The 15,401-nt window shown below is 40.4% G+C and overlaps 1 protein-coding gene across 7 annotated transcripts in view; it reads right to left on the reverse strand.

The window, feature by feature from the left end:
* LOC139376985 (calcium-activated potassium channel subunit alpha-1-like) overlaps positions 1-15,401 on the reverse strand; it is a 198,021-nt gene that overhangs the window by 46,820 nt on the left and 135,800 nt on the right. For all 7 annotated transcript variants that reach the window (XM_071120020.1, XM_071120021.1, XM_071120025.1 and 4 more), the window contains 4 exons: positions 14,254-14,363; positions 13,848-13,916; positions 11,477-11,563; positions 10,160-10,236 (listed from right to left, as the gene is read on the reverse strand). In XM_071120020.1, the coding sequence (XP_070976121.1) occupies positions 10,160-10,236; positions 11,477-11,563; positions 13,848-13,916; positions 14,254-14,363 (343 nt within the window). The remainder of the gene's footprint in view (positions 1-10,159; positions 10,237-11,476; positions 11,564-13,847; positions 13,917-14,253; positions 14,364-15,401) is intronic.

Consider the following 15,401-nt stretch of genomic DNA (forward strand, 5'->3'; position numbering starts at 1 on the left):
ATTTCTGTCTGTAGGGACTTGTTTCTTGGCAAACTGTGTTGTCTTACAGCCCCTTGAATCTGAGAGCATCTACTGTAATTGAGGGAGGGTGATTCAGGTCACTAGTAAAGAAATGTAAACGTCCTACGGTTGGTAACACATGGGCTACAGTAGTATGAAACCCTACTACAATAACATTAGATTCTGAACATTACAAATAATAAAGCCCAGCAGAATTGGTATTTTGTCCACTAAAAAACATTGTAACATTAACAGAAATATAGAATTTGGTCAATAAACATGTATTTCTTCTAATATAAGAGACGTACTTTAAACCCACTAAATAACCAACTATAAAACGGTAAATCATGTGTCACTTACTAAAGGATAACCGAAACAGCATTAAAACACATTCCAGACTAACATGGCATGCTCTGGAAGACAACTAGGAGCAGGACAAAGACACGACGGGATAACCAACATCATCATAACACTGATCTCCAACATCAATCAACAACATCAACAGCAGTCGCTAAACAAAACTCACATATATAGACAATTAGACTATTGATGCATTCTGACCGACACAGAAAACACACAAACCAAATACTCTGTATTGCATGTTCATGCACACACAAACACACACACACACACAGACACACACACACATGGAAGACACACGCTGTGTGTGTCACGTTGACAACTTACAGGCACGTAAAGTGGTCGAGCAATCATTAAGAGAAACAGGAGAGAGAGGGAAGCCACGCTGCTGAAGGGTGTCCTTCGCGTTACTATGGTGATGCACATTGGCTGACATGCGAGAGCAGTCAGGCTCTGAACGGCCGCAATCAAAACAACATGCCAGCGTCATTCTCTTGTAGACGGACATCTTGGCTACAGTCATGGGACGGTTGGGCGGTTGGAGAGATGGAAGGATGAGAGGAAGGGGAGGAAAGGAAGCAGGTTAATGGCAAGGCAAGGTTATTCTGTAACCTAGTGAGGGGGGGGGGGGGGATTGGGAGAGACGTGGGAGGGGCGCTAACAAAAAGGAACAGGTGCCGAGTCGGACCCTAAATACCAAGTCACTGACTAGTACAACTTCTACTCTACAATCTGAGACAGACCAATGTAGCTAAATCTCAACGAGGGCTTTAGTTTGAAAATATTCACTGATGCTAAACTTGTGTTCGTATGCACACAAAAGGAGGATCTTCAGTCAGTAGAGCTGTCGTCTCAGACTAGAGGACGTTAATATCAAAGGGTCAGCAGGTTAAATAGACTGTCAGGAACACTGCTTGACTGTACCCATCTGATACAATAGGTGAGAGGCTGGATTACTGTACCCATCTGATGGGTGAGTGACTGGATTACTGTACCCATCTGATGGGTGAGTGACTGGGTTACTGTACCCATCTGATGGGTGAGTGACTGGGTTACTGTACCCATCTGATACAATAGGTGAGAGGCTGGGTTACTGTACCCATCTGATGGGTGAGTGACTGGATTACTGTACCCATCTGATGGGTGAGTGACTGGGTTACTGTACCCATCTGATGGGTGAGTGACTGGGTTACTGTACCTGTATAAAATGTGAGTGACTGGGTTACTGTGGATACAGTGAGTGACTGGGTTACTGTACCCATCTGATGGGTGAGTGACTGGGTTACTGTACCCATCTAATAGGTGAGTGAATGGGTTACTGTACCCGTCTGATGGGTGAGTGACTGGGTTACTGAACCCATCTGATGGGTGAGTGACTGGGTTACTGTACCCATCTGATGGGTGAGTGACTGGGTTACTGTACCCATCTGATACAATAGGTGAGAGGCTGGGTTACTGTACCCATCTGATGGGTGAGTGACTGGATTATTGTACCCATCTGATGGGTGAGTGACTGGGTTACTGTACCCATCTGATGGGTGAGTGACTGGGTTACTGTACCTGTATAAAATGTGAGTGACTGGGTTACTGTGGATACAGTGAGTGACTGGGTTACTGTACCCATCTGATGGGTGAGTGACTGGGTTACTGTACCCGTCTGATGGGTGAGTGACTGGGTTACTGAACCCATCTGATGGGTGAGTGACTGGGTTACTGTACCCATCTGATGGGTGAGTGACTGGGTTACTGTACCCATCTGATGGGTGAGTGACTGGGTTATTGTACCCATCTGATGGGTGAGTGACTGGGTTACTGTACCTGTATAAAAGGTGAGTGACTGGGTTACTGTACCTGTATAATAGGTGAGTGACTGGGTTACTGTACCTGTATAATAGGTGAGTGACTGGGTTACTGAACCCATCTGATGGGTGAGTGACTGGGTTACTGTACCTGTATAATAGGTGAGGGACTGGGTTACTGTACCCATCTGATGGGTGAGTGACTGGGTTACTGTACCCATCTGATGGGTGAGTGACTGGGTTATTGTACCCATCTGATGGGTGAGTGACTGGGTTACTGTACCTGTATAAAAGGTGAGTGACTGGGTTACTGTACCTGTATAATAGGTGAGTGACTGGGTTACTGTACCTGTATAATAGGTGAGTGACTGGGTTACTGAACCCATCTGATGGGTGAGTGACTGGGTTACTGTACCCATCTGATGGGTGAGTGACTGGGTTACTGTACCCATCTGATGGGTGAGTGACTGGGTTACTGTACCCATCTGATACAATAGGTGAGAGGCTGGGTTACTGTACCCATCTGATGGGTGAGTGACTGGGTTACTGTACCCATCTGATGGGTGAGTGACTGGGTTACTGTACCTGTATAAAAGGTGAGTGACTGGGTTACTGTACCCATCTAATGGGTGAGTGACTGGGTTACTGTGCCTGTATAAAAGGTGAGTGACTGGGTTACTGTGCCTGTATAAAAGGTGAGTGACTGGGTTACTGTGCCTGTATAAAAGGTGAGTGACTGGGTTACTGTGCCTCTATAAAAGGTGAGTGACTGGGTTACTGTGCCTGTATAAAATGTGAGTGACTGGGTTACTGTGCCTGTATAAAAGGTGAGTGACTGGGTTACTGTACCCATCTAATAGGTGAGTGACTGGGTTACTGTGCCCATCTAATAGGTGAGTGACTGGGTTACTGTGCCCATCTAATAGGTGAGTGACTGGGTTACTGTACCCATCTAATAGGTGAGAGGCTGGGTTACTGTGCCCATCTAATAGGTGAGTGACTGGGTTACTGTGCCTGTATAAAAGGTGAGTGACTGGGTTACTGTACCCATCTAATAGGTGAGTGACTGGGTTACTGTGCCTGTATAAAAGGTGAGTGACTGGGTTACTGTGCCTGTATAAAAGGTGAGAGGCTGGGTTACTGTGCATCATACGTCTCGTACTGATCCACCGTATCACAGTTACACCACAGGTAAATCACATGGTATAATATGCAGCCTGGTGACCAGACTGCTCGCGCGCGTCTGTCCATGTGCACCATCGAGCGTATGCTGATTTTGTCCACTCACACCAGACGCGATCAGGACACGCAGGTTGAAATATCAAAATGAACTCTGAACCAACTATATTAATTTGGGGACAGGTTGAAAAGTATTAAACATTAATGGCAATTTAGCTTGCTAGCTTGCTGTTGCTAGCTTATTTGTCCTGGGATATAAACATTGGGGTTGTTATTTTAGCTGAAATACACTCCGAGAATTTATCCACAGATAAAAGTGTAAATCTAGTTAGTTTCTAGCAATTTCTCCTCCTACAGGCTTCTTCTTCTGTGGACTTTATATGGCGGTTGGCAACCAACTTTAAGGTGCATTACCACCACCAACTGGACTGGAGTGTGAACCTCAGTTCATCTTTCAATCACCCACGTGGTTACATGCTCCTAAAAATCAATGAGGAGATAGGAGAGGCGAGACTTGCTTGCTCGTCAATCGTCACAAATAGAATCAAGTTCTATTTTAGCGCCTGGCTACGCAGACGCTCGTTGACGCGCACAAGCAGTGTGTGGGCGCAATGATTGACTAACATGTATGTGTACATGTATTTTTTTGCAACGCTCGTGCACGTGACGCGGGCAGTGTGGTCAGCATGTAAATGTTTAAATAAAACAGTTAGCTGGTTTCGTGATGAACATGCTCTGTGAAATCTCAGTGTTACACTGAAGCCTATGATGCTAGCTATATCTTCCTCAGACGTTGACATGATGTAGACGCAGGATGAGATGTTTAGCCACATACAGTACAGTACACATGTAAGAGCGTGGGACTGGGCACCGGTCTCCTGGCTGCATGGGACCGGTTTGACTCAAAGTGTTGTATGTAAAGCAGTCCTCACTTTTTTGGATTCATAATGTAAAAGTGTGCCCATCTATCACGATCACTTGACCAAAGTCCAAAGATCACTCACTGCAGCAAAGATCACTCACTGCAGCAAAGATCACCCACTGCAGCAAAGATCACTCACTGCAGCAAAGATCACCCACTGCAGCAAAGATCACTCACTGCAGCAAAGATCACTCACTGCAGCAAAGATCACCCACTGCAACACTGTTTTCTAGTGACGTTTATTTGGATACATCCATAACAACGGGCTAATGAGGTGCGATTTCGCCTGGCATAGAGAATGTGCTCTCTCGTCAGGACACTGTTGTTCAGAGGAGCTAGCCAACAACACAGCTAACACGATCACTTCAAACTGAGGCTGGAAAGACTGAAAACTTGCTGCACTTCTTTTAGTTCTACCTGTTTTCTATTGACATTTCTTTGTATATATCCATAAAAATGATGCCAGCTGATTCATGATTTAGACTGGCTGAGAAACGTTGCCTGTCTTGTCTGTCTGTCTCGTACCGACTCCCGACATGTTGATTACTATGGGACAGTTGGAGATCGAATTTGAATATTGAAACAATGTTGAGAGACAGACAGCAATGTGTTTACAAATCTCCGCTGTTAAAAACTGGCCTAAAACAAATGTGAGATGCTTTTTATAGCGGAGATCAAGTTTGCAGTGGTCTAGGGCACTGCAACACAACGCAGCGCTAGCTGTGCCACCAGAGACTCTGGGTTCGCGCCCAGGCTCTGTCGCAGCGGGGCCGCGACCAGGAGGTCTGTGGGGCGACGCACAATTGGCCTAGCGTCGTCTGGGTTAAGGAGGGTTTGGCCAGTAGGGATATCCTTGTCTCATTGCGCACCAGCGACTCCTGTGCAGGGCTGGGCGCAGTGCACGCTAACCAAGGTAGCACGGTGTTTCCTCCAACACGTTGGTGATGCCGGCTTCCGGGTTGGAAGCGTGCTGTGTTAAGAAGCAGTGTGGCTTGGTTGGGTTGTGTTTCGGAGGAAGCAGGGCTTTCAACCTTCGTCTCTCCTGAGCCCGCACGGGAGTTGTAACGATGAGACAAGATAGTAATTACTAACAATTGGATACCATGAAATTGGGGAGAAAAGGGGGTCAAATAAGAAATATATAAATATATATATAAAAAAAGTTTATAAATTGTCTGGCTGGGCTGATGAGACAGTGGATTGCTCAGTCAGATGGAACAGAGTGAATAGGCATTCCAACGTCATAGATTTAGCCGGTGGTAACTTGTGGAATCTGGTTTTAACCAATCAGCATTCAGGTCATTGTATAAAGGCCAACAACTAAGTCAATATCCTATATTCAATATCCAATCATGTTTGCTGCTTTCACAGTATCTTTTGATTTATTTTGAGCATTTCTGAGTTCTAACCATTGACTCATTCTAACCTCATCCAGATTGTTGAAGTGTTAGGAGGACATCTGGTGGTAGTCTGCAGTAACTGTTTCAAGTGAAATTGAGTCCAGAGATATGGGTGGTACCTTAGGTTTTTGACTGCGTTCAATGTTCTCCTTGACCAGAGAGTAAAGCGTGCAAATGAGAAATGAATGAAGAGCGCAGGCAGGTAGCAGTATTGACCTTCAACACATGCTATATGAATGAATAACGCAGGCAGGCAGCAGTGTTGACCTTTGCCTGTGTCCTTATGAAGAAAGGACACAGGCAGGCAGCAGTACTGACCTTCTCCACATGATATATGAAGAAAGGACGCAGGCAGGCAGCAGTATTGACCTTCGCCACATGATATATGAAGAAAGGACGCAGGCAGGCAGCAGTATTGACCTTCGCCACATGATATATGAAGAAAGGACGCAGGCAGGCAGCAGTATTGACCTTCGCCACATGATATATGAAGAAAGGGCGCAGGCAGGCAGCAGTATTGACCTTCGCCACATGATATATGAAGAAAGGACGCAGGCAGCAATATTGACCTTCGCCACATGATATATGAAGAAAGGACGCAGGCAGGCAGCAGTATTGACCTTCGCCACATGATATATGAAGAAAGGATGCAGGCAGGCAGCAGTATTGACCTTCGCCACATGATATATGAAGAAAGGAGGCAGGCAGGCAGCAGTATTGACCTTCGCCACATGATATATGAAGAAAGGAGGCAGGCAGGCAGCAGTATTGACCTTCGCCACATGCGACATGGACAGTAATTTAAACAATAACAGATCTAATTCAAGGCAGTAGACTGTACTATGGAGGGGAACGGTAAGGTACCCATATCACTCACAATAGATCACTATAAGTGAACCGTTAACACATTGTTTAATGTTCCAAGGCAGCAGGAAGAGAACACATCAAGAGTTAGGGTCAATAGGTATGGACATAACATATAAAAGACAAGACAAGCGTCTCCAGTCCAGGCACACCGTTGAATAAGCCTGTTTGAAATCACCAAAGGAGAAACCTAACACAGACGTTAGACAGATCAAAACTGTTTTCGTTGCTGTTGAGACTGGTCCCAGATCTGTTTGTACTGTTATGCCAACTCCTATAATCATTGTCACGCCAAAACATGACAGATCTGGGACCAGGGTATATGCTGCTTTATCCTCTTGCTCTTAAATCAGAACATCACTGTATTGATTATCATTATGTATTGATTATCATTATGTATTGATTATCATTATGTATTGATTATCATTATGTATTGATTGCTACATTAATGTATTGATTATCAATATGTATTGATTATCATTATGTATTGATTATCATTATGTATTGATTGCTACATTAATGTATTGATTATCATTATGTATTGATTGCTACATTAATGTATTGATTATCATTATGTATTGATTGCTACATTAATCTATTGGTTATCATTATGCATTGATTGCTACATTAATGTATTGATTATCATTATGTATTGATTATCATTATGTATTGATTATCATTATGTATTGATTGCTACATTAATGTATTGATTATCATTATGTATTGATTGCTACATTCATGTATTGATTATCATTATGTATTGATTACTACATTAATCTATTGATTATCATTATGCATTGATTGCTGCATTAATGTATTGATTATCATTATGTATTGATTATCATTATGTATTGATTATCATTATGTATTGATTGCTACATTAATGTATTGATTATCATTATGTATTGATTGCTGCGTTAATGTATTGATTATCATTATGTATTGATTGCTACATTCATGTATTGATTATCATTATGTATTGATTGCTACATTAATGTATTGATTATCATTATGTATTGATTGCTACATTCATGTATTGATTATCATTATGTATTGATTGCTACATTCATGTATCGATTATCATTATGTATTGATTGCTACATTAATGTATTGATTATCATTATGTATTGATTGCTACATTAATGTATTGATTATCATTATGTATTGATTGCTACATGAATGTATTGATTATCATTATGTATTGATTGCTACGTTAATGTATTGATTATCATTATGTATTGATTATCATTATGTATTGATTGCTACATTAATGTATTGATTATCATTATGTATTGATTATTATTATGTATTGATTATCATTATGTATTGATTGCTACGTTAATTTATTGATTATCATTATGTATTGATTATCATTATGTATTGATTATCATTACGTATTGATTATCATTATGTATTGATTGCTACGTTAATGTATCGATTATCATTATGTATTGATTGCTACGTTAATGTATTGATTATCATTATGTATTGATTGCTACATTAATGTATTGATTATCATTATGTATTGATTATCATTATGTATTGATTGCTACATTAATGTATTGATTATCATTATGTATTGATTGCTACATTAATGTATTGATTATCATTATGTATTGATTGCTACATTAATGTATTGATTATCATTATGTATTGATTATCATTATGTATTGATTATCATCACGTATCGATTATCATTATGTATTGATTGCTACGTTAATGTATTGATTATCATTATGTAGTGATTGCTACATTAATGTATTGATTATCATTATGTATTGATTGCTACGTTAATGTATTGATTATCATGATGTATTCATTATCATTATGTATTGATTATCATTATGTATTGATTGCTACGTTAATGTATTGATTATCATTATGTATTGATTGCTACATTAATGTATTGATTATCATTATGTATTGATTATCATTATGTATTGATTGCTACATTAATGTATTGATTATCATTATGTATTGATTGCTACATTAATGTATTGATTATCATTATGTATTGATTGCTACATTAATGTATTGATTATCATTATGTATTGATTATCATTATGTATTGATTGCTACATTAATGTATTGATTATCATTATGTATTGATTGCTACATTAATGTATTGATTATCAGTATGTATTGATTGCTACATTAAATATGAATAAGTGTTTGTTCCAAATTGTACCCTATGGTTTATATAGTGCACTACATATAGTGCACTACTTATGACCAGGGCCATGTGAGCCCATTTGAAACCCAGCCTTAAAACACAGATGGAAAATACATTTTCTGTAGACAGTTATTTATGCACTTACTGCTTGTTAAAAAGGGGCAATCTGCAGTTCGAACAATAACAAAGTGGCCCACCCTGCCACAGGTTTGGTAACCAGTTGAGGGACGGGGCTGGAGAAATGTAACTACTCTCAAATTCATGAACAAAGTTATGGATACAAGGACTGACCATCCGTGATATCTACATGACCGTTATACTGATATTTTGATGCTATAAATATTTACATTATTTACAAATAAAGGAATGAAACAAGTTTATATTTTGGTGTCTGATGGGGTACGTCAGTTGAACTAAGCTCACGTGGCATCTACAAGTTATATTCTTCAAGAATCAACGGGTCTATATATCGTCAATTTGAATCTTAATCTTAAAATGGATATAAGAACTGCAGATTTACCCCTTTAAACTAGTCCTACGGCCTTTCCAGATGCAGAGGTCAACTGGTTTTATCCTGCAAATTGTCAATAAAGGACTTAACTGTTTTAGTGGCTATGTAGGTCATGTCAGGACAATGTCTGTATCCCCAATGACACCCTCTTTTCCCTATATACTACACGTCTTTTGACCGACGCCCCAAAGTAGTGCACTGTAAAGGGAATATGGCTCCATTTGGGACACGGGCCAACGACACTACAATGTTTATGCTAATGTTAGCTCTGCTTAAACCTAGACTGTAAACAAATTCCTGTCAACACTCATCTATAGTATAGTATACACATAGTATAGTACACATATAGTATAGTACACATATAATATAGTATAGTACACATATAGTAGAGTACACCTATAGTATAGCGTAGCACACATATTGCATAGTATACATTTAGTATCCTACACATATAGTATAGTAGAGTACACGTACAGTATAGCACACTTATAGTATAGTATACAGTTAGTATAGTACACATATAGTATTGTAGAGTGCACATATAGTATAGTACACATATAGTACAATAGTATAGTACATGTATAGCATAGTATATTATATGTATAGTATGGTATAGTACACATATACGATTGCAGAGTACCTTCATAGTACACATATAGTATAGTATATTACATGTATAGTACATATATAGTATAGTATAATACATGTATATTATAGTACACAAAGTATGGTACGCATATAGTATAGCATGCATATAGTTATTCTAGAGTACACATATAGTATAGTAAACAAGTAAACATATAGTATAGTACACATATACTATAGTATAGTACACATACAGTAAAGTACAGTACACATATAGTATAGTACATGTATAGTATACACTGTGTTAAAATATTGTGCATTAAAACGCTCAATAAATATTATTTTTAAAGAACAGTAAATACTTACATCGTTTGCATCCACATTTCTTTATCCTTTTAGGATCTGTGATGTCATCGTGGCAAGCTTTGCAGTAGAAAAGTGCCCTATGAAAACACCCCAGACACATTTTAGTATCCAACCATCAGTAAGTCCAAGACTAATTTAACATCATTTGATGTCAAACTCTATTTGGAGGCTTTCTGAGTCTTTTCTACAGAGAACAATTAAATACTTTCACATACAGTGCATTCGGGAGTATTTAGACCCTTTGACTTTTTCCACATTTTGTTACATTACAACCTTATTCTAAAATGTATTAAATTGTTATTTCCCTTATCAATCTACACACAATACCCCATAATGACATCACAATACCCCATAATGACATCACAATACCCCATAATGACAAAGCAAAATAGGTTTTTAGAAATGTTTGATATATGTAAAAAAAAAAAGTGAAATATCACATTTACATAAGTATTCAAGTCTTCTTGGGTATGACACTACAAGCTTGGCACACCTGTATTTGCGGAGTTTTTCCCATTCTTCTCTGCAGATCCTCTCAAGTTCTGTCAGGTTGGACGGGAACTTTGCTGCACAGCTATTTTCAGGTCTCTCCAGAGATGTTCAATTGGGTTCAAGTCCGGGCTCTGGCTGGGCCACTCAAGGACATTCAAAGACTTGTCCTGAAGTCACTCCTGCGTTGTTTTGGCTGTGTGCTTAGGGTCGTTGTCCTGTTGGAAATTGAACCTTCGCCCTAGTCTGAGGTCCTGAGCACTCTGGAGCAGTTTTTCATCAAGGATCTCTCTGTACTTTGCTCCGTTCATCTCTCCCTCAATCCTGACTCCCTGCCACTGAAAAATGTCCGTACAGCATGATGCACCACCAAGCTTCCCCGTAGGGATGGTGCCAGGTTTCCTCCAGACGTGACACTTGGCATTCAGGCCAAAGAGTTCAATCTTGGTTTCATCAGACTAGAGAATCGTGTTTCTTTTTTCCAAATCATGTCCAATCAATTGAATTGAACACAGGCGGAACCCAATCAAGTTAGAAACATCTCAAGGATGATCAATGGAAACAGGAAGCACCTGAGCTCAGTTTTGAGTCTTATGGCAAATCTCTGAATACTTATGTACATTGTTTTATACATTTGCAAACAAATCTAAAAACCTGTTTTCACGTTGTCATTATGGGGTATTGTGATGTCATTATGGGGTATTGCATATAGATTGCTAAGGACATTTTTAATTTAATCAATTTGAGAATAAGGCTGTAAAGTAACAAAATGTGGAAAAAAAATCAAGGGGTCTGAATACTTCCCGAAGGCACTGTACAAGTACCTACCTCTTAACTTCTTTGGCATCGCTGGCGATAAAGAACCCCAAGGTTCCTTCCTGCATCTTCACATGGTTCCCGGGGTTGATGAGAGTGCTGTTGTAAATACAAAACAAAAATAGATGGTCGTCAAGGAGGAGAATCATTCTGTTGCAGGCAGTTAGCATCCTAATGCTCTAAACACGAGGAATGGTACACACTTAGACAAGACCACTATCTAGTATGGATAAACAGAGGATGGTGACTGTAACGTAGCTCATGAGAATCACTGTAAAACAAATGTGAATCAAAGTTGACACTGCTATTATGAAATTGACTGCATCATCCAATGGGAATTTGTAATGATGTAATGATTGATTATTTGATTAATATATAGAACCTCCATCTGTCAAGGATGAGAATGAACATTCAGGTAAGGTTAGGTGTCTTGGAGAGAACAACATTAGAGCTAAGGTACTGTATTCTAGCCTGGTCACCCCAGACCAGTTTGAGCACAACCATACCTGTATTCTAGCCTGGTCACCCCAGAACTGTGACAAATCACATAATATATTACATGTACTGTACTACTGTTTTAAATCATATGGGTAGACATGATTTATGAATGACTAACCCTACATCTGCAAGGTCCCTGTCCCTCAGTCAAGTATTGAATGTCATTGTATTGAATTGTACTGAATTGAAGGACAGATTCAACCACAAATACCAGGGAGCTTTCGAATGCCTCATAAAGAAGGGCAGTGATTGGTAGATGGGTCACAATAACAAATCACACATTGAATATCTCTTTAAGCATGGTCAAGTTAATAATGATGTTGCGGATTATGTATTAAACCACCCAGATACATCAAAGATGCAGGCGTCCTTCTGAACTGAGCTGCAGGACAGGAAGGAAACTGCTCAGGGATTTCACCATGAGGCCATTGGTCATTTTAAAACAGCTACAGAGTTCAATGGCTGTGATGGGAGAAGGATGGATCAACAACATCGTAGTGACTCCACAATAATGACCTAAATGACAGAGTGAAAAGAAGAATACAAATATACAGAATAAAAATATTCCAAAACATGCATCTTGTATGCAACAAGGTACTAAATAATAAGTAATACTGCAACAACATCAAAAATCACAGCAAAGGAATACACTTTTTTGGCCTAAATTCAAAGCCTTATATTTGGGTCGATTCCAACACAGGGGCCTCTCGAGTGGTGCAGCGGTCTAAGGCACTGCATCGTAGTGCTAGAGGTGTTACTACAGATGCGGGTTCTATCCCGGGCTGTGTAGCAGCCGGCCGTGACCGGGAGACCCATGAGGCGGTGCACAATTGGCCCATTATCATCTGGGTTTGGCCAGCCGGGATGTCCTTATCTCATCGTTCTCTAGCGACTCCTGTGGTGGGCTGGGCGTATGCACGCCGACACGGTTGCCAGTTGGACAGTATTTCCTCCGACTCATTGGTGTGGCTGGTTATGCGAGCAGTGTGTCAAGAAGCAGTGCGGCTTGGTCATGTCGCATGGCTCTTGACCTTCGTCTCTCCCGAGTCCGTACGGGAGTTGCAACGATGGGCCAAGACTGTAAGTGCCAGTGTGGGGAGAAAAAAGTACTAAAAAACAACAACCACACATCACTGTGTAACTGCCTTCTTATTTTCAAGCATGGTGGTGGCTGCATCATGTTATGGGTATGCTTGACATCATCAATACTGGGGAGTTTTTCAGGATAAAAAGAAAGGGGATGGAGCTAAGCACAGGCAAAATCCTAGATGAAAACCTGCTTCAGTCTGCTTTATACCAGTCACTGGTAGAGGATTTCCCCTTTCAGCAGGACAATAACCTACAACACAAGGCCAATCCTACACTGGAGTTGCTTACCAAGAAGACAGTGAATGTTCCTGAGTGGCCAAGTTAAAGTTTTGACTTAAATCTGCTTGATTTATATGTATTGCAATTAAATACATTTTAATACCACTTTGTAACACAATAAACTGTGAATCCAAGGGGTCTGAATACTTTTGCAAGGCACTGTATGTGTCATGGCTGTGTGTCTGTTGGAAAGGGAGTAGCAGCATTGTGACATTATGACAGAAACATTCTGTCATAATTCACAAATGTTAACATTTGGCAAATGGATAACCTGTATAGCGCCGCATGTGACTTGTTCAACATTATTTTTACAATACAACGCCTGACAAACATCAAGATGTAGAATTGGCAATTTCTTCCTAGGTCCCTGCCTTTCTAGGGAGTTTTTCCTAGTCACCGTGCTTCTACATCTGCAATGCTTGCTGTTTGGTGGTTTTAGGGTGGGTTCCTGTATAGCACTTTATGACATCAGCTGATGTAAAAAGGGATTTATAAATACATTTGATTTGAACTGTACCTGCTTTCCCGTATATCAGACTTGTACTCGATAGCGATCAGTAGCAGCTTTAGCTTCACATAGCAGAGTCTGGAGAGGAGCATTCAAAAACATCAATATTATTAAACAATCAATGTGAGAGAGAGAGAGAGAGAGAGAGAGAGAGAGAGAGAGAGAGAGAGAGAGAGAGAGAGCGAGGGAGGGAGAGGAATGTCGAGAGCGAACAATGGCGAGAGAGAGAGAGAGAGAGAGAGAGAGAGAGAGACAGAGAGAGACAGAGGAATGTCGAGGGAACGAGGGAACGATGGAGAGAGAGAGACAGGTAGAGAGAGAATGAAAGTTGTAGAGAGAGAGAAAGAGAGGTGGGTGATGGTGATTTGAATATAATTGATATAGTATGTACTTCAGAAAACAGTATCATACTTACTCACAAATGGTGGGGAAGGATAAGCCCACAAAGGCACTAGACAGGTACTCAGTATACATTTCATTGGCTACTCCTTCCAGATAATACTTCTGCCACGTGTCCTCTTCAATCTGAAACAATAAAGGATAAAACACGGCTTGCATATTATCAAGAACATATTTTATTTACCTCGCACAAAAAGTTAACAAAGTAAAGCATAAAGCAAATAACCCTGTAAGTGTATGTACATCAACGGTGTTGTCTTAAATATAACACAAGTATTCTGAAATTACAAATACAGTCAGAATATGGAATAGTCTGTTCAGTCGTGGCCAAAAGTTTTGAGAATGACACAATATTAATTTCCACAAAGATTGCTGCTTCAGTGTCTTCAGATATTTTTTGTCAGATGTTACTATGGAATAGTGAAGTATAATTACAAGCATTTCGTACGTGTCAAAGGCTTTTATTGACAATTACATGAAGTTGATGCAAAGAGTCAATACTTGCAGTGTTGACCCTTCTTTTTCATGACCTCTGCAATCCGCCCTGGCATGCTGTCAATTAACTTCTGGGCCACATCCTGACTGATGGCAGCCCCATTCTTGCATAATCAATGCTTGGAGTTTGTCAGAATTTGTGGGGTTTTGTTTGTCCACCCGCCTCTTGAGGATTGACCACAAGTTCTCAATGGGATTAAGGTCTGGGGAGTTTCCTGGCCATGTTTTGTTCCCCGGGCAACTTAGTTATCACTTTTGCATTATGGCAAGGTTCTCCATCATGCTCCATCATGCAGGAAAAGGCATTTTTCTTCACTAAACTGTTCCTGGATGGTTGGGAGAAGATGCTCTCAAAGGATGTGTTGGTACAATTCTTTATTCGTGGCTGTGTTCTGAGGCAAAATTGTGAGTGAGCCCACTCCCTTGGCTGAGAAGCAACGCCACACATGAATGGTCTCAGGATGCTTTACTGTTGGCATGACACAGGACTGATGGCAGCGCTCACCTTGTCTTCTCCGGTCAAGCTTTTTTCCGGATGCCCCAAACAATCGGAAAGGGGATTCATCAGAGAAAATGACTTTGCCCCAGTCCTCAGCAGTCCAATCCCTGTACCTTCTGCAGAATATCAGTCTGTCCCTGATGTTTTTCTTGCAGAGAAGTGGCTTCTTT

Source organism: Oncorhynchus clarkii, chromosome 20 (genome assembly GCF_045791955.1).
Source record: "Oncorhynchus clarkii lewisi isolate Uvic-CL-2024 chromosome 20, UVic_Ocla_1.0, whole genome shotgun sequence".
Classification (NCBI taxonomy): domain Eukaryota; kingdom Metazoa; phylum Chordata; class Actinopteri; order Salmoniformes; family Salmonidae; genus Oncorhynchus; species Oncorhynchus clarkii.